The sequence below is a fragment of the Heteronotia binoei genome, chromosome 20, assembly GCF_032191835.1.
Source record: "Heteronotia binoei isolate CCM8104 ecotype False Entrance Well chromosome 20, APGP_CSIRO_Hbin_v1, whole genome shotgun sequence".
Lineage (NCBI taxonomy): Eukaryota > Metazoa > Chordata > Lepidosauria > Squamata > Gekkonidae > Heteronotia > Heteronotia binoei.
The window spans coordinates 32,264,369-32,290,699 of record NC_083242.1 but is presented as its reverse complement, the minus strand read 5'-3'; the positions used below and the strand labels follow the sequence as shown (position 1 = coordinate 32,290,699).

At 49.8% G+C, this 26,331-nt stretch overlaps 1 protein-coding gene across 1 annotated transcript in view; it reads left to right on the top strand.

Moving 5' to 3' along the window:
- The window catches only part of LOC132588276 (MICAL-like protein 2), a 143,331-nt gene that overhangs the window by 46,631 nt on the left and 70,369 nt on the right, over positions 1-26,331 (top strand). The window contains exons 2-9 of the mRNA XM_060260638.1: positions 129-207; positions 810-949; positions 5,615-5,767; positions 7,128-7,192; positions 8,023-8,146; positions 10,974-11,064; positions 15,577-15,650; positions 16,485-16,599. Coding sequence (XP_060116621.1) covers positions 129-207; positions 810-949; positions 5,615-5,767; positions 7,128-7,192; positions 8,023-8,146; positions 10,974-11,064; positions 15,577-15,650; positions 16,485-16,599 — 841 coding nt within the window. The remainder of the gene's footprint in view (positions 1-128; positions 208-809; positions 950-5,614; positions 5,768-7,127; positions 7,193-8,022; positions 8,147-10,973; positions 11,065-15,576; positions 15,651-16,484; positions 16,600-26,331) is intronic.

Here is a 26,331-nt window from a genome sequence, read left to right as displayed (position 1 = left end):
TCTCACAACGAACCTATGAGGTAGGTTGGCCTGAGAGTAGATGACTGGCCCAGCGTACCCTTGTGAATGTTTGATCAGCAGTTGAGGAGTCTGGTTTGTACGCTGACATCCGTGTGTTCCTCATACAGCAGGCAGTCCAGCTGTCGCGGAAGAGAAGGCGGAGAGCCCAGCAGACTGGCGGTCGAGGCTGAAGCCGGTGGGCACCAAGTAGGTATTGCTGAGAGTGCCGCTCCACCAGATATCCATGTTTTCGCTGCTCCGCAGAAGCCCGTACTGATCGCTGTGTGTGTTTGTCAGAGGAATGCCATTATGAGATCGTCAGCACCCCCTGAGACCTACACGTGGGGTGCCTGTAGCTCAGAAGTAGCACACGAGCTTTGCAGGATTCGACCTCATCTTTCCCTTGTCACACAGCCGGAGACCGGCCCTGTCTCATGCGCCCAACAGACAAGCGTCTTTGATTGATGGGAGGGCCTCTTCGTATGGGCTTAATTTTCCATGCAGGAATGTATGGGAGAAAATGGTCTTTCAGGTATCCAGGTTACAAGCCACGCAGGGCTTTCAAGGTCAAAACCAGCGCCTGGAATGGGAGTCAGGAGCGAATTTGAGTGATCTGAGCGTTGTGGCCGGCTCCACTTCCTGTGTTTGCTCTTTTAGTTGTCAGTCACCACAACCAGGTTTGGGGAGGCAGCCCATATATTCCAAATAATTACATAAACTTTGGGGAGAGTTTGGGTCATACTAGAGCGTGTTGGACTCTGTTTTGCGGGACAGTGCAGTTTCTTTGACCGCCTCTTATTGTCTTACAGATTCCCCCACCAAGGAGATGCTGGAAATGCTCCAAAGCCCACAGAAGGCCACAAACTGGTTATCAACAAAGCCCCGAGCTCGGCACCCGAAGAAACAAAGCCAGCTTTTCCCAAAGTCTCCCTGATGGTTCAGGACGCTGGTATGGTTTTGTTGTTGGTGGGAGGATCAGTTTATATTCTGTGGGCACTTTGTACATGTGGGTTCAGATGTAGGATCTTACCTTTTATTTTGAAAATCCACGTGCAAAGATCTAGTCCTCATGGAGGCTGGGAAAAGCCTAATGGCAGGATATGCATATGTTGAAAAACTGGGATGCAGAATGGTATTGTATAGCCCAGGGGTGGTCAAACTATAGCTCGGGAGCCACATGTGGCTCTTTCACACATATCGTGTGGCTTTTGCAGCCCCCACCCCACTCCACTGGCCAGCTTTGAGAAGGCATTTGTCTCTTTAGATGCATTCTCCAAGCAAAGCCAGCCAGCAGCTCAGAGAATGCATTTAAAGTCGCTTTCTTTCCATCTCTCCCTCCCCCGCCATCTATTTGCCTGCCTGCCTTCCGTCCTGTGGCTCTCAAACATCTGACATTCATGTCTTGTGGCTCTCAGACATCTGACGTTTATTCTATGTGGGTGAGAGCCAATTTGGTGTAGTGGTTAAGTGTGTGGACTCTTATCTGGAAGAACCGGGTTTGATTCCCCACTTCTCCACTTTCACCAGCTGGAATGGCCTTGGGTTAGCCATAGTTCTCACAAAGTTGTCCTTGAAAGGGCAGCTTCTGTGAAAGCTCTCTCAGCCCCACCCACCTCACAGGGTGTCTGTTGTGGGGGGAGAAGATATAGGAGATTGTAAGCCGCTCTGAGTCTCTGATTCAGGGAGAAGGGCGGGGTATAAATCTGCAATTCTTCTTCTTCTTACATTAAGCAAGTTTGGCCACCCCTGGGATAGCCCAGGGGATAGATCTTAGAAGCTAAGCAGTGTTGTTACTAGGATGGGAAACTTCCAAGGAAGGCTCTGCAGAAGAAGGCAATGGCCAGCCACCTCTTCTTCTCACTTTCCTTGAAAGCCCCTTGCTGGGGTCACCATCAGTCTCTTATCACATCTTGGAAGCTAAGCGGGGTTGGTACTTGGATGGAAGACCACCAAGGAAGATTCCGCAGAGGAAGGCAGTGGCAAACCACCTCTGTGTCTCAGTTGCCCTGAAACGCTCTTGCTGGAGTTTGCGTAAGTCAGCTGTGATTTCATAGTCCCTGACACAGTGTGGCCTTGACATCCAGATATGGAGAAACCTTCTTAAATTAGGTTTCCAAGTAAACAGCTGCAAAAAGAACATATTTTTTTTTGGTTAGCGTTCAATTTTGCATGTTGTTTCTGAACTAATGCAGAGAATAATTTGGTGGCCTTAACCAGTCGTATGCAGTTGGACCAACAAACCTAAAAGGACTGTCTTAGAGAGCCAGTGTGGTGTAGTGGTTAGAGCAGAGGTGGCCAAACTCGCTTAACGTAAGAGCCACATAGAATAAATGTCAGATGTTTGAGAGCTGCAAGACATGAACGTCAGATGTTTGAGGGAAGGAAGGAAGGAAGGAAGGAAGGAAGGAAGGAAGGAAGGAAGGAAGGAAGGAAGGAAGGAAGGAAGGAAGGAAGGAAGGAAGGAAGGAAAATAGATGGGGGGGAGACATGGAAAGAAAGCAACTTTAACTTTAAATGCATTCTCCAAGCCACTGGCTTGCTTAGCTTGGAGAAATGATTTAAATACCTTTTCCAAGCCGGCTGCTGGGGCAGTGGGGGCTTCAAGAGCCACACAATATCTGTGAAAAAGACACATGTGGCTCCCAAGTTGCAGTTTGGACATCACCGGGTGGACTAGGATCTGGGAGACCCAGGTTCGAATTCCTGTAGATGCTCTCTGGGCAACCTAGAGCTAGTAACTTTAGAAATCTAACCTACCTTTCAGGGTCGCTATGAGGATAATATGGAGGGGAGGATGACACCCCATCATGGAGAAATGTGGAGTGCAAATGAAATATATTTAGAAAAAAGTTATAACAAGGGAAGCACTGAGGGGGGAATAACTGGGTGTTTTCCGAATCAGGGCCTGGGATCGAAGTCTTGGCAGGATCAGAAGTAGAATTAGGTCTGGTATAGAAATGGACACATCCATGAAGCTGCCTTCTACTGACTCAGACCCTGGGTTCATCATAGTGGGTATTGCCTGCTCAGACTGGCAGCAGCTCTCCAGGGTCTTGGGGAGGTCTTTCTCATCCTACCTGATCCTTTGCAACTGGAGATGCCAGGGACTGAACCTGGGACCTTCCGTGTAGCAAGCAGATACTCAACAGCAGCCCCTCCCACAACACATAAAACTGCCTTAGTCTACCAAGATTGGTATTGTCTACTCGAACTGGCAGCGACTCTCCAGGGTCTCAGGCCGAGATCTTTCGCATCACCTGCCTAATCCTTTATTTATTTTATTTTATTTTATTTTTTTAAGTTTCCAAATTGCCCTTTATTATTAAACATTTAACACAGTAATACACAATAATACAACTTACACACTAAAATATACACATAGTCCTTTTTTAAAACTGGAGATGTTGGGGATTGAACCTGGGACCTTCTGCATGCAAAACAGAGGCTCTTCCACTGAGCCATGAGATATAAGGCGTGATATGATCACTACCAGATTGGGTGCCAGAACTGTAGGGCAGGTGGACAAAGAGGTAAGTGGGGAACATAAGAACATAAGAGAAGCCATGTTGGATCAGGCCAATGGCCCATCCAGTCCAACACTCTGTGTCACAGAAGAACATAAGAAGCCATTTTGGATCAGGCCAGTGGCCCATCCAGTCCAACACTCTGTGTCACATAAGAACATAAGAGAAGCCATGTTGGATCAGGTCAATGGCCCATCCAATCCAACACTCTGTGTCACATAAGAACATAAGAGAAGCCATGTTGGATCAGGCCAATGGCCCATCCAGTCCAACACTCTGTGTCACATTAAGAACATAAGAGAAGCCATGTTGGATCAGGCCAGTGGCCCCTCCAGTCCAACACTCTGTGTCACATAAGAACATAAGAGAAGCCATGTTGGATCAGGCCAGTGGCCCCTCCAGTCCAACACTCTGGGCATTTTCGCACTCACCTTCAGCCGGCGCGACCCCCCTCTTCACCGTGCAGGATCTGCGCGGATTTCGCACTAAATGCCGCGGAGCAGCCAGAAGAGCCGGAAACTCCCGTCGCAAAAGCCGCGCAAACGGAAACTGCTTTTTGGTGGTTTGCGTTTGAGCGGCTTTTGTGCCGGGAGCTTCCGGCTCTTCCGGCTGCTCAGCGGCTTTTAGTGCGAAATCCACACAGATCCTGCGCGATGAAGAGGGGGGTCGCGCCGGCTGAAGGTGAGTGCGAAAACGCACTATGTGTCACATAAGAACATAAGAGAAGCCATGTTGGATCAGGCCAATGGCCCATCCAGTCCAATACTCTGTCCCACGGTGGCCAAAAACCCAGGTGCCATCAGAAGGTCCACTAGTGGGGCCAGGACACTGGAAGCCCTCCCACCGTTGCCCTCCTCCAAGCACCAAGAATACAGAGCATCACGTGCCCCAGACAGAGAGTTCCATCTATACCCTGTGGCTAATAGCCACTGATGGACCTCTGCTCCAGATGTTTATCCAATCCCCTCTTGAAGCTGGCTATGCTTGTAGCCACCACCACCACCACCTTCTGTGGCTGTGAATTTCACGTGTTAATCACCCTTTGGGTGAAGAAGGACTTCGTTTTATCCGTTCTAACCCGACTGCTCAGAAATTTCATGGAGTGCCCACGAGTTCTTGTATTGTGAGAAAGGGAGAAAAGGACTTCTTTCTCTACCTTCTCTGTTCCATGCATAACCTTGTAAATCTCTATCATGTTACCCCTCAGTCGTTGTTTTAAAGAGCCCCAAGTGTTTTAACCTTTCTTCATAGGGGAAGTGTTCCAACCCTTCAGTCATTCTGGTTGCCCTTTTCCGTATTTTTTCCAGCGCTTGAATCGTCAGCACATTCGTGCATAAAAGGAGGAGAGGGATATCTTGCAACCAGTGTTCCCTCTAAGCTGAGTCAGCGTGAGCTAGCTTACAGATTTTTAGCCTCCCGCTCACACATTTTTGTCTTAGCTCAGGAAAGATGACCCCAGAGCACACTAATAATAATAATAATAATAATAATAATAATACTTTTTATTTATATCCCGCCCTCCCCGCAAAGCAGGCTCAGGGCGGCTCACAACACGTAAATACAATGTCCAATAAATCATATACAATAGTTACAATTTCAATTATAAAATCATCCTTAAAATCATTAAAACTTACATTAAGATTAACATTATGGTGCTATAATTAAGAGCTTCCATAAAATCCAGTGACTAAAACATACAACATATCCAGCAGGACTTTCTTGGCTCGGTATTAAGTGAAGGCTGTTTTAAAGAGGTAGGTCTTGCAGGCCCTGCGGAATTGTTCTAAACATCTCAGGGCCCGTACCTCCTCTGGGAGTTGGTTCCACAGTAGGGGAGCTGCTATGGAGAAGGCCCGATGCCGGGTGGTCTTCAATCTGGCCTCCCTTGGCCCAGGGATATTCAGCTGGTTCTTTCCAGCTGACCTCAGCGCTCTCTGGGGTTTGATGCAGGAGCTCACAACTTTAATGCCAGTAGCCCAGAATTTTTGCTCACAAGACCCTGCAGCTTAGAGGGAGCATTGCTTGCAACGGGACTTTTCCCATGAGACACATGGAGTCTTTTGAGTATCAAGGGTCCTTTTTCATTTTAGCACCATCAGCTGACCAGCCACAGAAGAAGAGACTGTTGGTGCCCAGCCTGGATGTCACCAGCGGTTGGCCGAAGCTGAAGCATCAGTGGGAAGATGCTCCGGTTCTCCGGAAGGTGGAGGAGCCAGGCTTGCCAAAGAAAGCCATTGCATCTGGTAAGAGTTGTCTCCTCCCTTGATTTTACTGTTTCAGGCAATGAGTGTGTATAGCCAGCGCAGTGCAGTGCTGAACTGAGATCGGGAAGACCCAGGTTCGAATCCTTGCTCTGCCGTAGAAGTTCGCTGGGTGACTTTAGTCTAGTCACGCTCTTTCTTGGTCTAACTCAGGGATCCCCAACAAGGGGCCCTTGAGCGCCATGGCATCCGCCAACGCTTCTCCGACACAGAGGGTTTTTAGAAAGTGGGTGGGCCCAAATGGGGTAAGCAAGCCTTCTGATTGGCCATTGGAGACAAGATTGGCTGTCCATGTTTTTAAAAACGTTGCTTAGCAGCAGCTGCCACCGCTGCGCAAGGCTCTTCACTGTGTGGCAGAAGGAAAGCGGCAGCAGCCATTTTGTGGCTAGCTCCACCTCCTGCGGGACCCTCCGCCAACACCTCTACAACACCAAAGTGCTTTTTGAAAGTGGGTGGGCAGGGTCGGGGGCCTAGGGCACCAGAAACCATGGCAACGGCCCTGCTTAGATCCCAACAAGATTTTCAGGGTACAAACTTTTGACAAAGGGAGCTTTGACTTTCTCAAGCTCATCCCCTGAAGATTTTGTTGTTCTCTCATGGCCACAGGACTTGAATCTACTTATCAGCACCAGTTTGGTGCTGAGAGAGCCAGTTTGGTGTAGTGGTTAAGTGTGCGGACTCTTATCTGGGAGAACTGGGTTTGAATCCCCACTCCTCCATTGGCAACTGCTGGAATGGCCTTGGGTCAGCCACAGTTCTCACAGAGCTGTCCTTGAAAGAGCCGTTTCTGGGAGAGCTCTCTCAGCCCCACCCACCTCACAGGGTGTCTGTTGTGGGAGAGGAAGGGAAAGGAGATTGTGAGCCGCTCTGAGACTCTAAGAATTGTAGTGGAGGGCGGGATATAAATCTAATATCATCTTTTTCTTACCATCTAGGTGCTTAAGTTATGTTGGATACTATTTTGCTAATTCTGTGACTCCGTAATTTTACAGGTTTTGCAATTATGATATTATCTAGTCTGGATGTGGTTTGTTTAACGTTTCCGTAAGGTTTTTAATGTTGTAGGCCGCCCAGAGCCCTCTTGCAGTGTAGGGTGGGGTATAAATCAGAAAATTAAATTTAAATTACATTAAATTACATTAAATCTAGCTTTTTTGCACTTAAATCGCACAAGGAAGATATTATTGTGAAGGACAACCGTGTAGAGGTGTGTTCCTTATCTGTCTTGTTTTACCAAGTGTGAAATTGTCTGTAACTGGCGGGTCATTTTTAGAGGGAGACCGTTCCTCACTCTCGCAGCCCCCTCAACCTTCAGTCAGTTCCTCTCCCCTCCACTTTGCAGTTAAACCTTCAGCTCCGGAACCCTTCCAGAAGAAACTGAGCAGTCCGGCGGTGTCTCCATCCAAGGTGAGGCTGGGAAAAGAGGCTGGAGCTTTTCAGACAACCAGTGGCACAGACTTCAGGGAGGGTATCGGTTATCAATGGCTGTCAAAGGTTGCCAGAGGCATTCTGGGAGGGAGAATGAGGTCTCATGGAAGGGCAAGGACGTGTGAGGTCTCATGGAAGGAGCTGGGAATGTTTAGCCTGGAGAGAAGGCAGCAGAGAGGTGATATGATCACCATCTTCGAGTACTTGAAGGGCTGTCATATAGAGGATGGTGTGGAATTGATTTCTGTGGCCCCAGAAGGTAGGACCAGAACCAATGGGTTGAAATTAAATCAAAAGAGTTTCCGGCTCAACATTAGAAAGAACTTCCTGACTGTTAGAGTGGTTCTTCAGTGGAACAGTCTTCCTCCTTGGGAGGTGGGGGGCTCTCCTTCCTTGGAGGTTTTTCAACGGAGGCTAGATGGCCATCTGACAGCAATGAAGATCCTGTGAATTTAGGGGGAGGTGTTTGTGAGTTTAGAGCGGTTCCTCAGTGGAACAGGCTTCTTCCTTGGGAGGTGGTGGGCTCTCCTTCCTTGGAGGTTTTTCAACGGAGGCTAGATGGCCATCTGACAGCAATGAAGATCCTGTGAATTTAGGGGGAGGTATTTGTGAGTTTCCTGCATTGTGCAGGGGGTTGGAGTAGATGACCCCTGAGGTCCCTTCCAACTCTATGGTTCTAACTTCCACACCATGGGAATTAACTGCCCTGTTCCCCAATAGCCAGCAGGGACAGGACTGGTTTGTGAATTGTTGAGGGGGGGGGCGGGGCTTGTGTGCATTACTAACTTCTGTGGTTTTATTCCTCTCAGCTCTCCTCAGACTACATCCCTGAGGAAGAAATCCAGAAGGAAGTCCAGCAGATCGGGAGAGATCTGGATGAGCTAGAACTGAAAGGGGTAGACATGGAGAAGCAGTTGCGGAAATGTGAAGGAGGTAGGTGGCCGCGGGTGGGTTATGGACGGGCGCTGAGGGGTGGATTCTTTAGTTCAGGGGTGCCCAACATGGTGACTGTGGGCACCGTGGCACCCACCTACGTCTTTCTTGGTGCCTGCCACGTGTTTTTAGAAAGTTGGAAGCGGGGGGCAGATGAGGCTTCTTCAGCAGGGCTTCCGATTAGCTACTGAAGATTCGACTGGCTATGCAGGTGTTTGGAACTGTTGCTTTGGCAACAGCTGTCACCCGAGCACAAAGAACCTTCCTTGTGCAATTGAAGGTAAGCTGTGGAAGCCATTTTGTGGATCCTACAGCAGTTGTTTTGAGGCAGCCATTTTGTGACTGCACCCACCACATAAGAAGAGAAGCCATGTTGGATCAAGCCAATGGCCCATCCAGTCCAACACTCTGTGTCACATAAGAACATAAGAGAAGCCATGCTGGATCAGGCCAGTGGCCCGTCCAGTCCAACACTCTGTGTCACATAAGAACATAAGAGAAGCCATGCTGGATCAGGCCAGTGGCCCGTCCAGTCCAACACTCTGTGTCACATAAGAACATAAGAGAAGCCATGTTGGATCAGGCCAACGGCCCATCCAGTCCAACACTCTGTGTCACATAAAAACATAAGAGAAGCCATGCTGGATCAGGCCAGTGGCCCATCCAGTCCAACACTCTGTGTCACATAAGAACATAAGAGAAGCCATGTTGGATCAGGCCAGTGGCCCATCCAGTCCAACACTCTGTGTCACATAAGAACATAAGAGAAGCCATGTTGGATCAGGCCAATGGCCCACCCAGTCCAACACTCTGTGTCACAGAAGAACATAAGAGAAGCCATGTTGGATCAGGCCAGTGGCCCATCCAGTCCAACACTCTGAGTCACATAAGAACAGAAGAGAAGGCATGCTGGATCAGGCCAATGGCCCCTCCAGTCCAACACTCTGGGTCACATAAGAACAGAAGAGAAGCCATGTTGGATCAGGCCAATGGCCCCTCCAGTCCAACACTCTGTGTCACATAAGAACATAAGAGAAGCCATGTTGGATCAGGCCAATGGCCCCTCCAGTCCAACACTCTGAGTCACATAAGAACAGAAGAGAAGCCATGTTGGATCAGGCCAATGGCCCCTCCAGTCCAACACGCTGTGTCACATAAGAACATAAGAGAAGCCATGTTGGATCAGGCCAATGGCCCCTCCAGTCCAACACTCTGGGTCACATAAGAACATAAGAGAAGCCATGTTGAATCAGGCCAATGGCCCCTCCAGTCCAACACTCTGTGTCACAGAAGAACATAAGAGAAGCCATGTTGGATCAGGCCAATGGCCCCTCCAGTCCAACACTCTGTGTCACACAGTGGCCCAAACCCAGGTGCCTTCAGCAGCAGGGCCAGAACTCCAGAAGCTCTCCCACTGGGCCCCTCCCCCCAACACCAAGAAGACAGAGCATCACTGCCCAAGACATAAGAACATAAGGGAAACCATATTGGATCAGGCCATGTTGGACAGTTCAACACAGTGGCCAAAACCCAGGTGCCTTCAGGAGGTCCAGTAGCAGGGCCAGAACTCCAGAAGCCCTCCCACTGTGCTCCTCCCCAACACCAAGAAGACAGAGCATCACTGCCCTAGAGTATTTCCATCTATGCCTTGTGGCTAATAACCACTGATGGACCTCTGCTCCTTATGGTTCTCCAACCCCGTCTTGAAGCTGTCTATGCTTGTAGCCACCTCCTGCAGCAGTGAATTCCACATGTAAAGGACTCTTTGGCTGCGATCGCACATACTTTCAATCCTCTTTCAATGCATTGTCCAAACTGGTATTTGCTGCATGAACTGGCAAAATCCAGTTGGAAAGTGCATTGAAAGCTAATTGAAAGTACATTATTTAGTGTGTGCGATCGTAGCCTTCAGGTGAAGAAGGACTTCCTTCGATCTGCTGTAAGCTGACTGCTCATTCATTTCCTGGAGGCCCATGAGATCTTGCACTGTGAGAAAGGGAGAAAAGGACCTCTTTCTCTGCCTTCTCTATTCCATGCATCATTTCGTAAACCTCTGTCAAATCACCCCATCAGTTGTCATTTCTCCAAGCTAAAAAGTCCTAACTCAGGGTTGTCAAACTCATTTGTTTTGAGGGCCATATCTGACATAAATGAGACTTTGTTGGTCTGGTTCGAGCCGTGTCGGGCCGGGCCACGTATGTACCTATTTAAAATTAGGTAGCAGAGATATAAACTTTTTAAAGGACGCAGAGAAGCACGACTAAAGATTTTTTAAAAAAACTTAAAATAAAACATGCTTAAAACATCAGCACTTGTTGGTCTTTAAGGTGCTTTCTTTGTATTTCTCCTGTGCGATCGAGGGAACTGGGCAAAGGAAGCCCTGACTCTTTCCCTCCCTCCCAACCAATGGAGGAAATCGAGGCTTTGCTCTGTAGCTCCTGTGATATTGAGCAGGCCTTGCAAAGCAAACCGTGATGTAGAAGGAAGCAAGAGAGAGGGAGAAGGAAGCGGACAAGTTGCTCGGGGGCCTGATAGGAGCCCTCCGGGGCCTGATTCGGCCCCTGGGCCTCATGTTTGACATCCCTGCCCTAATCTCTAACTTTTCTTCTCAAGGAAGGTGTTCCATCCCCTTCGTCGTTCTAGTTGTCCTTTTCTGCACCTTTCCCAATGCTGGGTCAGAAGTCCAGAGTCTACCAAGCGCCCGCCCCGCTTAGCTTCTGAGGTTTGACAAGGTGGGGCTATGTTAGACAATCACAGCAATGTCTATCTGACGGAATGAATTAAGTTCCCACGGGTTCTTCAGAGTGTCTTTGGCTCTTGCATACAGATGACCGTGAGGACGCGCTGATGGTGGAGTGGTTCAAGCTCATCCATGAGAAGCAACTCCTGTTGAGGCGGGAGTCAGAGCTGATGTACAGGTGGGTGATGCTGCAGACGGTCTGTCTGGTTTCATGGGGGCCAGGAAGGTGGGGGATGGATCAGCTGATCAGCTATTGATATCTGCAGGGATTGCTTTGGAGAAGGTCCCAGGCTTAATCCCTGGCATCTCCAGTTAAAGGGACAAATGCAATTCTGGGCTGTATCAACAGAAAGGCAAATGCAATTCTGGGCTGTATCAACAGAAAGGCGAATGCGATACTGGGCTGTATCAACAGAAAGGCAAATGCAATTCTGGGCTGTATCAACAGAAAGGCGAATGCAATTCTGGGCTGTATCAACAGAAAGGCAAATGCAATTCTGGACTGTATCAACAGAAAGGCAAATGCAATTTTGGGCTGTATCAACAGAAAGGCAAATGCAATTCTGGGCTGTATCAACAGAAAGGCAAATGCAATTTTGGGCTGTATCAACAGAAAGGCAAATGCAATTCTGGGCTGTATCAATAGAAAGGCAAGTGCAATTCTGGGCTGTATTAATAGAAAGGCAAATGCAATTCTGGGCTGTATCAATAGAAAGGCAAATGCAATTCTGGGCTGTATCAACAGAAAGGCGAATGCAATTCTGGGCTGAATCAACAGAAAGGCAAATGCAATTCTGGACTGTATCAACAGAAAGGCAAATGCAATTTTGGGCTGTATCAACAGAAAGGCGAATGCAATTTTGGGCTGTATCAACAGAAAGGCAAATGCAATTCTGGGCTGTATCAACAGAAAGGCAAATGCAATTCTGGACTGTATCAACAGAAAGGCAAATGCAATTTTGGGCTGTATCAACAGAAAAGCAAATGCAATTCTGGGCTGTATTAATAGAAAGGCAAATGCAATTCTGGGCTGTATCAATAGAAAGGCAAATGCAATTCTGGGCTGTATCAATAGAAAGGCAAATGCAATTCTGGTCTGTATCAACAAAATTATAGTGTCCAGATCACGTGAAGTGATGCTATCTCTTTACTCTGCTCTGGTAAGACCTCACCTGGAGTCTTGTGTTCAGTTTTTGGCACCGCATTTTACGAAGGATATAGACAAGCTGGGTCCAGAGGAGGAGGACGAGGATGGTGAGGGGTCTGGAGACCAAGTCCTATGAAGAAAGGTTGAAGGAGATGGGAATGTTTAGCTTGGAGAGGAGGCGGCTGAGAGGTGATACGATCACCATCTTCAAGTCCTTGAAGGGCTGTCATCTAGAGGATGGGGTGGAATTGTTTTCTGTGGCCCCAGAAGGTAGGACCAGACCCAGGGAGTTGAAATTAAATCAAAAGAGTTTCCGACTCAACATTAGGAAGAACTTCCTGACCGTTAGAGCTGTTCCTCAGTGGAGCAGGCTTCCTCGGAAGGTGGTGGGCTCTCCTCTCCTTCCTTGGAGGTTTTTAAACAGAGGCTAGATGGCCATCTGACAGCAATGACGATCCTGTGAATTTAGGGGAAGGGATTTGTGAGTTTAAAGCGGTTCCTCAGTGGAGCAGGCTTCCTCAGGAGGTGGTGGGCTCTCCCTCCTTGGAGGTTTTTAAACAGAGGCTAGATGGTCACCTGACTGCAATGAGGATCCTGTGAATTGAGGGGGAGGTGTTTGTGAGTTTCCTGCATTGTGCAGGTGGTTGGACTAGATGACCTTGGAGGTCCCTTCCAACTCTACGATTCTATGAATTACTCTAGTGGTCAAAGAATGGATAGATGAATACCTGAAACCGCCTTATAATGAAGCGGGCCATCTGTCCATCAAGGTCAGTCTTGTCTACTCAGACTGGCAGCGGCTCTCCAGAATCTCAGGCAGAGGTTTTTCATGAGAGTCGCTGGTCAATTCAAGTTGTCTTATGGTGACCCCAGAGGGTTTTCAAGGTGAGAGATGAACAGAAGTGGTTTGCCCTTGCCTGCCTCTGCAGAGCAACCTTGGGCTTCCTTGGGGGTCTCCCATCAGAGTGCAAACAAGGGGTTGCCCCAGTAAGCTTCCGAGACCTGAAGAGATCAGGCTAGCCTGGGCCATCTCAGTCAAAACAGAGACAAACGGAGGTGGTTTGCCATTGCCTGCCTCCAGGGGCCGCTTTGAAGGAAAAGAGGTGCTAGAGCTCATTAGCACAACTTATTTGAATCACTCATTTGCATATGCCACACAAAACTCCTTTGCATATGCCACACAGCAGGAGGTGTACTAAATTGCATCAGCTCAGCATCTACCTTAAAATGCTTCTTGAATTATAATTCTCATCGTAAAACTTTACTCCCATCATGCTTCTTAAATTATTTTCTCCTGTGTGGCTACAGTGAAGATTTCCATCTGTCTGCTTTATACGTTTTGGTTATTTTCCCATTTTTTTGTGGGGGGAAATATTAGAAAGTTTGCCGGTTTGATGTGGTTAAATATACGGACTCTTATCTGGGAGAACTGTGTTTGATTCCCCCCTCCTCCACTTGCAGCTGCTGGAATGGCCTTGGGTCAGCCAGAGCTCCCTTATTTGGGAGAACCGGGTTTCATTCCTCCCTCCTCCACGTGCAGCTGCTGGAATGGCCTTGGGTCAGCCATAGCTCTCTTATCTGGGAGAACTGTGTTTGATTCCCCCCTCCTCCACTTGCAGCTGCTGGAATGGTCCTGGGTCAGCCACAGCTTTCTTATCTGGGAGAACCGGGTTTGATTCCCCACTCCTCCACTTGCAGCTGCTGGAATGGTCTTGGGTCAGCCATAGCTCTCTTATCTGGGAGAACCAGGTTTGATTCCCCACTCTTCCACTTGCAGCTGCTGGAATGGCCTTGGGTCAGCCATATCTCTCTTATCTGGGAGAACCGGGTTTGATTCCCCAGTCCTCCAGTTGCAGTGCTGGAATGGCCTTGGGTCAGCCATAGCTCTCACATAGTTGTCCTTGAAAGGGCAGCTTCTGGGAGAGCCCTCTCAGCCCCACCCACCTCACAGGGTGTCTTTTGTGGGGGAAGAAAATAAAGGAGCTTGTGAGCCGCTCTGAGACTCTGAGATTCAGTGTGGAGGGTGGGATATGAATCCAATATCACCATCATCTTCTTCTTCTATAATTGTCATAATAAAACCTTACTCCCATCATACTTTTTAAATTACTTTCTCCTATGTGATCACGGTGAAGATTTCCATCTGTCTATTTTATATGTTTTGGTTATTTTCCCATTTTTTTTGTGGGGAAAATATTAGAAAGTTTGCCAGTTTGGTGCAGTGGCTAAGTGAGTGGACTGTTATCTGGGAGAACTGGGTTTGATTCCCCACTCCTCCACTTGCAGCTGCTGGAATGGCCTTGGTCAGCTGTAGCTCTCACAGAGATGTCCTTGAAAGGACAGCTTCTAGGAGAGCTCTCTCAGCCCCACCTACCTCACAGGGTGTCTGATGTTGGGGAAGGAGACAAAGGAGATTGTGAGTTTCTCTGAGACTCTGATATTCGGAGTGGAGAATGGGATTATACATCCAATATCGTTGTCATCATTATCATCATCATCTTCTTCTAATTGTCATAATAAAATACTCCCATCATACTTTTTAAATTATTTTTTCCTATGTAGCCACAGTGAAGATTTCCATCTGTCTGCTTTATATGTGTTGTTTATTTTCTGCGGCAGGAAATATTAGAAAGTTTGCCAGTTTGGTGTAGCGGTTAAATGCATGGACTGGTTTGATTCCCCGCTCCTCCACTTGCAGCTGCTGGAATGGCCTTGGGTCAGCCATGGCTCTCGTAGGAGTTGTCCTTGAAAGGGCAGCTTCTGGGAGAGCTCTCTCAGCCCCACCTACCTCACAGGGTGTCTTTTGTGGGGGAGGAAGGGAAAGGAGATTGTAGGCTGCTCTGAGACTCTGTCTTTGAAAGGGCAGCTTCTGGGAGAGCTCTCTCAGCCCCACCTACCTCACGGTGTCTGTTGTGGGGGAGGAAGGGAAAGGAGATTGTGAACCACTCTGAGATTCAGAACGAAGGGCGGGGTATAAATCCGATGTCGTCATCCTTCTCCTCTCCTCCTTCTCCTCCTTTTCCTCCTGTTCTTCTCCTTCTCCACCACCTCTGTGGCCTATGACTGAATCTTAGTGTACATGCACAAAATCCTTCTTTCTTTTTTTTTTCCCTTCCCCCGCCCCCCAAGTATCATTCTTGACATCTGCAGTGAACCAGGACCCCTTGCTACTGCTCAGAGGAGACTATATCAGGGCACTGGAGGCAGCCATCTGCTGTGGTTGAATAGAGATCATTTCAGAGGGTGGCCGTACTGGTCTGCAGGAGGAGAATAAGACTCAAGGCCGCTAGAACCCGAGAGACCGACAAGATTTTGAGGTTATACGCTTTTGAGAGTCAGAGCTCCCTTCCTTCAATACAAAGTAGAAATCAGAGTCTTTGTCATAGCAGGAGAGCGCCCGTCATCCGGAGAGAGAGTCCTGGCTTCAACCTGTCCTTCACACGTAGGGCAGTATATATAAAAAAGGCTCCTTTGAGTGGTCTGGTGGCCTGCAAATCCCTGTGCCCTAATCACATTCTTTCCCCCCTCCTTTTTGGAAAACAGGTCAAGACAACAGAAACTAGAGGAGAGGCAGTGGAACATCGAGACCGAACTCCGGAACCTCATGAATAAACCCGGTGAGTCTTTTGCTTTTATCTTTCCTTGAGAACGGACTTGGGATTCTAGCAGGAGCTCCTTTGCATATCAGGCTACACACCCCTGATGTAACCAATCCTCCAAGAGCTTGGAATTCTAGCAGGAGCTCCTTTGCATATCAGGCCACACACTCCTGATGTAGCCAATCCTCCAAGAGCTTGGAATTCTAGCAAGAGCTGCTTTACATATTAGGCCACACACCCCTGATGTAGCCAATACTCCCAGAGCTTGGAATTCTAGCAAGAGCTCCTTTACATATTAGGCCACACACCCCTGATGTAGCCAATCCTCCAAGAGTTTAGAAGGCTCTACGCTTTAGCCGCCACCACCTCCTGTGGCAGTGAATTCCACCACCTCCTCTTCATCTTCCTCTTTCCCCTCCTCCTCCTCTTTCCTATCTTCCACTCTGCTGCTTCTTGTTCCTTTACAATGTCTCGTTCTCTTTTTGTTCCCTACCTCCAGCGCTTTTTTTGTAACAGGAACTCCTTTGCATATTAGGCCACACCCTCCTGATGTATCCAGTCCTGGAGCTTACAGTAGGCCCTGTATGAAGAGCCCTGTAAGCTCTTGGAGGATTGGCTACGTCAGGGGTGTGTGGCCTAATATGCAAAGGAGTTCCTGCTACAAAAAAAGCCCTGTCTACCTCATTTTTTTTCTTTCCTCTTCTCCAGCTTCCGCAGGAATCCAGAACCAGTCAATAAACTCCATCTGAGTCCGCTTCACTTGAAATCTTCATCATTCCCCAGTTGGGGGTATTTCAGGCCCTGTGGATAGAAATGAACCTGTTGTGTCTGGTTTCTTCCTCTCCTGTGCAGAATCCCTGAAGACCCCCAAGGACAAAGCCCAAGAAGAAGAACTGCTCAAGTCCTATCTGGCCATCATTGATGGCCGGAATGAGATTGTGGAGAACTTGGACGAGGACCGGATCAGGTGGGGCTATGGACGTGTTCTCTGGCTCTCCAGGGGATAGAAAAAAGCAAGCACGGGGGTTTAGATCCTGTTAATGGAGGGGTTTTTGTTGTTGTTGTTGTTCAGTCGCACGGTCTAGTCTGACTCTTTGCAAACCTCTGGACCAAGTCACGCCAGGCCCTGCTGTCTTCCACCATCCTCTGAAGTCTGCTCAGATTCCTGTTAGTTACATCAGTAACGCTGTCCAGCCATCTCATCTTTAGCCATCCCCTTCATCTTCTTCGTGGTCTCTGTGCATTCACACATATGGGTAATCCGCAGGATTGGCCCCGACCTCGGAGAGTTCAAAGCAATCTTGATCGTAGATCTGGCGCGCCTCCCACTTGTCCTGGGAGGAGACAGCTACTGCGCATGCCTGGACAAGGGGGAGGTGCTTAGCCACTCAGTTTCTTCCTTACCGCCGACCGGATCGCACCTTCCTCGTTGATCTCCAACTTCTTCATTGCAATCTCCAACAACTACCTTCTCTTCGCTTCAATTCTTCATCTTCTACTTCTCCTGGTATCGTATAAAAAAAAAAAAAAAAAAAAAAGCCTCCTCTTACTATCTTTCTGGACTTTCCCCCTCCCTCCCCCCCCCCCCTCCCGGGCGGATGGAAGGAAGGGACAAGATAATCTTTAAACGCTGTACCAGCTGCTCCTCAAAAATCCCCTCGTCCGACGGCCACTCTCTTTGCTTGTTCTGCCTTGGAGAGGCACACCGTCCAGACTCCTGCGTGCACTGCAGCCAATTTGGCAAACAGGCCCGCAAGAACCGCGCCGCGAGACTCAAGAGCCACCTCATGGAAACCTCACTCCGACCGGCCATGCCGCGTGGCGGACAACAACAACCCGCGCCATCTTCCCCACACCTCGTGGGAGAGGCGCAGTCGGCAGCTTCCGTGGCACAGACTCCCTGTAAGCCTAAGACCGGCAAGCACTCTAAGAAGTCGGACGACCCCAAAAAGCGTCGCCGCTCCGATTCCGCCCACTCGGACCCGACGGGCAGCACTAGCTCAAAAAAGCATAAGACCCGCCCTCTCGACTCGGCCTCGAACCCGACCACCAAACCGAAGGCCTCGAACCCGACCGCCACTGCCTCCGGATCGATGCCGAAGACTCCGACGTCGAAGTCGACGGCAACACCGTCAATCACTCCGTTGGAAATCATCCGCATCTCATCAAAGTCGCCGTCCATTCCGAATTCCCCACCAGACCAGCTGCTGGATACGCACTCTACCGCATCCGTTAGGACCCACACTCTCGACCCCACTAAATTCGTAGATCTCTCACAGCCGATAGACGCCCACGCGCTCACCAGAGAACCCTCGACCCCGAGAGATCCCCTGACTAGACCTCGATCTCACAGTCGCAAACGCACCAGGTCCCGCAGTCGCCGACACACCAGGTCCCGCAGTCGCCGCCGTACCAGGTCCCGCAGCCGCCGCCGCACCAGGTCCCGCAGTCGCCGCCGCACCAGGTCCCGCAGCCGCCGGCGCTCTCGCAGCCACCGCAGGGGGAGACACTACTATTACTCTCCATCGAGATCTAGGTCTCCATCCCCACGGCACCGAAGACGGCACCGACGATCACCATCCCATGATCGCCATTACCACAGCTACCAAGAGTCTCCGCGCTACCGAGATCGCACACACAGACTCCAAACTGCTTCGATCGAATCGCTTCACCATGACGACCCTACGGACCTCGGCGCCGAACCGAAGCTCCCGTCACCACTAGAATCCCTACACACGGCTCCCAAGACAACACAGCCCGACCTACCTCAAGGAACCGACGACGGATCCGAGGAGGAACTCTCCGACTCCGACCACTCTTCGGGTTCGGACCTACAATCCCCAGACTCCGACATAGCCAAGCCAGCAGACTTATCACCGTCTGAAAGCCCAAGATCCTACCTCGACCTGGTAGCAAACATGGCAAGCTCGCTAAATCTAAAGCTCAATACGGACGCCCCCAGAGTCTCGGACGTCGTTTTTGATCTAGTCCACGCGGATCTTCCATCCAGCTCTTCTCTCCCAATGCTCCCCGTTCTACTAGAAACACTCAAAGAAGCATGGGACAAACCGGCATCGGTACCGCCAACATCCAAGAGGGTTGAAGCGCTGTACAAGATACACGCACCTGATTCCAAGTTCCTGTTCACCCACCCGGCTCCGAACTCGATCATTGTACATTCGTCCTCGAAGTCGAAGCAGACTAGACACCCGGTACCACCAGAACGGGAGGGCAAAAAACTCGACACCATCGGAAGAAAGATTTACGCCCTCACTACAGCCACAACCAAAATCCTCAACTACATGGCATGCTTCTCCGCATACACCCACAACCTGACCACCTCCCTCGCCGCATTGGTACCATCCCTGCCCGAGGCATCCCAAAAGTCAGCCACCACGACCCTGCAGGAGATGGCCAGAGTAACCAAACAGCAAATCAACACTGCCCGTCACGCTGCACAGTGTTCCTCCAGAACCTTGGCCTCAGCCATAGCACTCCGCAGACACGCGTGGCTCAGGTCCTCCTCCCTCCAACCAGACATCAAATACAAAGTTGAAGATTTGCCCTTTGATGGCCTTGGCCTGTTTAGCTCCTCTACAGATGACATCCTCACATCTGTAGACGATGGCAGGAAGAGGGCAAGACGACTGGGAGTCTCCCAACCTCTGACCCAAACCAATCGACAAAGGAACTGGAGGTCCAACCAATACAAAGGGAACAGATCCCCACGACAACAGGAACCATGGAAGCGCAAACCACCGCAGTCCAAGCCTTCCTTTCAACACAGACGCCAAACAACCAAGAAACCTTCAACCACACCCAAACCGTCTCTCTGACCTCCCTGCCCCGAGCCGTCCAGTCTCCCTCCATCAGCCAAACCCATCAACACGACTACAACCATTCTACACTGCCTGGAGGACCATAACATCCGACGCCTGGGTCCTCGCCATCATTCAAAGAGGCTACCTAATAGAGTTTACGTCCACTCCAAAGCACCACCGGTTCCTCACCACACCCCCGTCCGCACCCCTGCAGACGGAAATCGCGTCTCTGCTGGACAAGGGCGCGATAGAACCAGTCCCACCCCAATACCATCGCACCGGCTTCTACTCCCGGTACTTCCTGGTGCCAAAAAAGGACGGAGGACTCCGACCCATTCTCGACCTCCGCAAACTCAACCTACACATAACCTACAAGAAATTCCGTATGGTCACGCTTCAGGCAATCCTCCCGCTCATCCCAGAACGAGCATGGATGGCGTCCATAGACCTCCAGGACGCCTACTTCCACATTACAATCAACCATCATCACAGAAGATTCCTCAGGTTTGCCATAGGGAAGCAGCACTTCCAGTTCTGCTCCCTTCCCTTCGGTCTCTCCACAGCACCAAGGGTCTTCACCAAGTGCATGGCAGTAGTAGCAGCCACATTACGCCAGCAACAGATATCAATCTTCCCGTACATAGACGACTGGCTGATCGTCGCCCATTCCAGGGAGCAACTACAACTGGACGTCTCGACCACCCTCTCCACCCTGGCCACCTTAGGCCTCCTAGTCAACCTCTCAAAATCCAAACTAGTCCCTACCCAAAGGATCCAATTCATAGGAGCAGACATCTCCACGCTCTCACAAACGGCTTTCCTACCTCAGGACAGGGCACTCGCCATAATGTCACTGGCCAACACTATCATCGCCCAGCGTTCCCAAACAGCGCTCACCTTCCAGAGAATGTTAGGCCTCATGGCAGCAACCACAGCAGTTCTGCGGTTTGCGAAGCTGCACATGCGTCCCCTCCAAATGTGGTTCGTAAGAACTTTCCGCCCTCACACACAACATCAATCCACACTGCTCACCCTTCCACTACACATTGTACCATCCCTCAAATGGTGGACCAAGGAACATCACCTCTACAAGGGCATGCCATTCAAGCAGACACCGCCCTCGGTGATTGTAACCACAGATGCCTCCAACTGGGGATGGGGAGCCCACTTGGAAGACCTCACGGTGCAGGGCCAGTGGACAGACTACGAACGCTCTCTCCACATAAACTGCCTGGAGCTCATCGCAGTGCACAAGGCTTTGCGGTCCTTCCTCCCATCGCTAAGGAACCAGCACGTCCAGGTCACCTCCGACAACATCGCCACAGTCTTTTACATCAACAGGCAGGGCGGCACCGCCTCCGTCAGACTCTGCAAGAGAGCCCTAGCCCTGTGGCACTGGAGCATAAGCCAGGGCATCTTCCTCACGGCCGTACACCTACCAGGGGCCGAGAACACCCAGGCAGACGCCCTGAGCCGCCACTCCACCAACAACCACGAGTGGTCTATCAACAGCCGATACATCAGACAGATATTCAGCATCTTCGGACAACCGAAGATAGATGTATTTGCTTCACCGTCAAATGCCCAATGCACCCGCTTCTACATGAGAGGTCCTCCATCCCACCTCTCCAGGGGGGATGCCTTCATACAAACTTGGAAAGGAACACTCCACTACCTCTTTCCGCCCATTCCACTTATCACCAGAGTTCTACAGAAGATTCAGGTAGACCACACAAACTGCATCCTCATAACTCCATGGTGGCCGCGCCAACCCTGGTTTACGACCTTGCTGCTCCTGTCCAACAATACCTTCATCCAGCTCCCTCAAACACGGGATCTCCTCTCTCAACAGGGCGGCAGGGTCCTTCACCACAACCCGGCATCGCTCAAATTAACAGCCTGGAGAATCAGTTTCTAGACTTCCCTCCGGAGGTCCGTCAGGTCCTAGTGAACTCCAGAAAACCATCTACTAGGAAATCCTATCTATTTAAGTGGAAACGCTTCTCACACTATGCCTCACGGCACAACTTCGACCCCAACCTCGCCACTATACCTCAGGTACTAACTTACACCTTAACGCTATCCAGAGCGGGTCTGTCGTATTCTTCCCTGAAGGTACACCTGGCAGCCATCTCTGCCTTCCACCCCCGCATCGATGGCACAACGGTATTCTCTCACCACGCGACCAGAGCTTTCCTCAAGGGCATCATTCGCCTACACCCACCAATCAAACAAGTTCTACCCACCTGGAGCCTGTCCCTAGTCCTGAGCCAACTCATGAAACCACCCTTCGAGCCCATGGCCTCCATCCCACTACACCTGCTGTCATGGAAGACGGCACTACTTACGGCCCTCACCACAGGCAAGAGGGCCAGTGACATCTGCGCATTCAGAGCAGACCCACCGTATACGATATTTCATAACAGTACGGTGGTCCTCCGACCTGACCCGACCTTCCTACCCAAGGTCGTCTCTACCTTTCACCTAGGAAGACAGTCCACTATACCAGCCTTCTTCCAGCACCCCGCGGACGCGGGACAAAGGGCACTCCACAACTTGGATGCACGGAGAGCCCTAGCCTTCTACATAGACAGAACCCGCCAAATCCGTAAAGACCCTAGACTCTTTGTCACCTACGCTACCCATAATAAGGGCAGCAGAATATCTACCCAGAGACTCTCCAAATGGATTGTTGCTGCCATCGAACTCTGTTACCAGCTGGCAAAGCAACCAATCCCTCAACATATACGAGCCCACTCAACCAGAGCCGTGGCTACCTCGTCTGCCTTCATGAAAGGCATCCCTATAGAGGACATATGCGCTGCAGCCGTCTGGTCCTCCACATCTACCTTCGCCTCGCACTACGCTCTCGACGTCCGTGCCCGGCGAGATGCCTCCTTCGGACAAGCAGTGCTACGATCGATCTTCGACTAACCACTGTGAGTACCACTATCATTACGTTACGCTCTAACCCTTCATGTTCTTACAGGTCCAGCACCCACCTCCGAAGAAATGGCTCGCTAATCACCCATATGTGTGAATGCACAGAGACCACGAAGAAGATGGACAGGTTTCTTACCTGTAACTGGTGATCTTCGAGTGGTCATCTGTGCAATCACACAGACCCACCCAGCCTTCCCCGCTGCTGGAAGCTAGTAAGCACAGTTATTTCCACCTATCCGGCGGCGGGAAGAAACTGAGTGGCTAAGCACCTCCCCCTTGTCCAGGCATGCGCAGTAGCTGTCTCCTCCCAGGACAAGTGGGAGGCGCGCCAGATCTACGATCAAGATTGCTTTGAACTCTCCGAGGTCGGGGCCAATCCTGCGGATTACCCATATGTGTGATTGCACAGATGACCACTCGAAGATCACCAGTTACAGGTAAGAAACCTGTCCTTCTTTTGTCTTCTGTCTTTCCCAGCATCAGGGTCTTCTCCAGTGAGTGCTCCCTTCTCATTGGGTGGCCAAAGTATTTGAGCTTCAGCATCTGACCTCCCAGAAAACAGTCAGAGTTGATTTCCCTTTGGACTGGCTGATTGGATCTTCTTGCAGTCCAGGGGACTCTCAAGAGTCTTCTCCAGTGAGTGCTCCCTTCTCATTGGGTGGCCAAAGTATTTGAGTTTCAGCTTCAGCATCTGACCTCCCAGGGAACAGTCAAGGTTGATTTCCCTTAGGACTGACTGATTGCATCTTCTTGCTGTCCAAGGGACTCTCAAGAGTCTTCTCCAGGAAGTGCTCCCTTCTCATTGGGTGGCCAAAGTATTTGAGCTTCAGCTTCAGCATCTGACCTTCCAGGGAACAGTCTGGGTTGATTTCCCTTAAGACTGACTGATTGGATCTTCTTGCAGTCCAAGGGACTCTCAAGAGTCTTCTCCAGCACCACAACTTGAAAGCATCTATTCTTCTGCGCATTGCCTTCCTTATGGTCCAACTCTCGCAGCCATACAGTATTACTGGGAATACCATCGCTTTGACTATATGGACTTTTGTTGGCAGGGTGATGTCTCTACTTTTTATTATATTGCCTGGGCTTTTTTTTTGCAGCGGGAACTCCTTTGCCTATTAGGCCACACACCCCTGATGTAGCCAATCCTCCTGGAGTTCACAGAGCTCTTCGTACAGGGCCTACTGCAAGCTCCAGGAGGATTGGCTACATCAGGAGTGTGTGGCCTAATATGCAAAGGAGTTCCTGCTACTGTAAGCTCCAGGAGGATTGGCTACATCAGGGTGCGGGTAGCCTAATAGGCAAAGGAGTTCCTGCTACAGAAAAAGCCCTGTTTGGCTCAACAGTAGAGAAGCTGTTTGGCACGCAGAAGGCCCCAGGTTCAATTCCCAGTCTCTCCCATTTAAAAAAATCAGGTAGTCAGGAAAGAGCTTCACCTCTATCCCTGGAGAACCACTTCTGATCAGAATAGACCTCTGACTTTAGGGCAGGTTCATTGGGCGCCACTGGAATTAGGATATTAATTCTGAACTCTGCCCAAAGGAGTCAGGAGACTGTTTGCGAATGAATTCTGGAAGCGCCCCTTATTTTCAATCAATACTGTGGCCATTTAATTAAAATTTCACAGCGCAGTTTTCCATCACATATCTGTCTGGTAGAGGGGGCTGTGACCCCTGAAAACTCATGCCGAAATAAGTCGTTAAGGTGAAACTGAATTTTGTTTTTATTTTATTTTATTAGATTTGTACTCTGCCCTCCCCACTGAAGCGGGTTCAGGGTGGCTAACAGGCCGATGGCAATGTAAAAACATCAAGCATGATAACACAATAAAAACATCGAGGGGCTATACAGCAACAATAGCAGCCCCGTGGCGCAGAGTGGTAAAGCTGCAGTCCTGCAGTCCGAGCTCTCTGCTCACGGCCTGAGTTCGATCCCGGCAGAAGCTGGGTTCAGGTAGCCGGCTCCAGGTTGACTCAACCTTCCATCCTTCCGAGGTCGGTAAAAGGAAAGTGTAGGTGACTGGGGAAGGCAATGGCAAACCACCCTGTAAAAAGTCTGGCGTGAAAACATCGTGATGCGACGTCACCCCAGAGTCGGAAACGATTGGTGCTTGCACAGGGGACTACCTTTTTTATAGCCATAATATCATACAATAATATAGTATCATTAATACAGTAGATAACTAGGCGGTTCTAGTTTGCGATGAAGAACTGTGAAAAAGAACACCTCCGTGATCCATGGATGGCCCGGGCTAGCCAGATCTCATCAGAACCTAAGCAGAGTCAGCTCTGGTTAATACTTGGATGGAGACCACCAAGGAAGCCCAGGGTTACTACGCAGAGGCAGGCAATGACCAAATGACCTATATGTATCTTTTGCCCTGAGCTGAAAGGCCCAGGCTAGCCAAATCTCATCAGATCTCTGAAGCTAAGCAAGGCCAGCCCTGGTTAGTACCTGGATGGGAGACCATCAAGGAAGTTCCGAGTTTATTTAAGTTTATATCCCGCCCTTTCATATGAACATATGAAGCTGCCTTATACTGAATCAGACCCTTGGTCCATCAAAGTCAGTCTTGTCTTCTCAGACTGGCAGCGGCTCTCCAGGGGTCTCAAGCGGAGGTTTTTCACACCTTTTTGCCTGGACCCTTTTTTGGTATTTTTGGGCTGGATGGGTCATTGAGTGTTGGGCTGGATGGGTCATTGGCCTAATCCAACATGGCTTCTCTTATGTCTGGACAGTGATGCTCTGTAGTCTTGGTGCTTGGGGCGGCAACAGTGTGAGGGCTTCAAGTGTCCTAGCCCACTGATGGACCTCCTGGTGGCACCTGGGGTTTTTTGGCCAATGTGTGACACAGAGTGTCAGACTGGATGGGCCATTGGCCTGATCCAACATGGCTTCTCTTAGGTTCTTACCCATCTCCTATGCCTCTGCATGTCTGGGTGGGCCTGGGAAAATGCAGAACAGTGACTCATACAGAGCATGAAGGGCGTCTGTCTTCTGAGGCTGAGTCTTTCCATTCCTCTGAATGTGAATAATCCAGACATGGTAGAGATGCCTACTCTTGCTGAAGACTGTCTGGAAGGAAGGCTGTCCAGAGCTCATGCAGTGTTGCTGCGGGCAGACTCTTTTGGGGTCAGGGAATGCTGTTCTCTGTCTACGTCACGAGATTCTGTTTGTTCCTATCAAAAATATGCTGCGATGAGGGAGAATCCTTGCCCTCAGAAGAGGGTGCCCCTTGCATGAATCCTTGATCTGGACATATTTTGTGATTAAAGGGAGGCAAGCCTAGAACTGAGACTCCCTGCTTTCAGGGAGAGAGGGAATTTATTGTTTCCTGGTATTGGCAATCTTTGCTTTTGTAGTACTATACAGAGAGCTTGTTGGACTCGACTGTGCAACTGAACAACAACAACACAGAGAGCTGTGGCAGTAATTATCCATCCTGACTGGCAGCAGATTATGGCCAGAATTATACATCATGCAGGGATGCGAGGGGCAGCCTCTTCTTTGGGTGAAAGCTCACCTGAACCTTTAAAAAAAAATGATTTATTTCTTGCAGTGTGCTAGTAATTACCTTGCCATATATCCATTCTAATTCAACCTTAGTCAGAAACGGTGTGAAATTCCAGCAGGAGCTCCTTTGCATATTCAGCCACACCCCCCATATATGAACATATGAAGCTGCTTATACCGAATCAGACCCTCGGTCCATCAAAGTCAGTCTTGTCGTCTCAGACTGGCAGCGGCTCTCTCAGGGTCTCAAGCTGAAGTTTTTCCCACCTATTTGCCTGGACCCTTTTTTTGGAGATGCCGAGGATTGAACCTGGGACCTTCTGCTTCCCAAGCAGATGCTCTACCACTGAGCCACTGTCCTTCCCCTATGCTCATATGAACATATGAAGCTGCCTTATACTGAATCAGACCCTGGGTCCGTC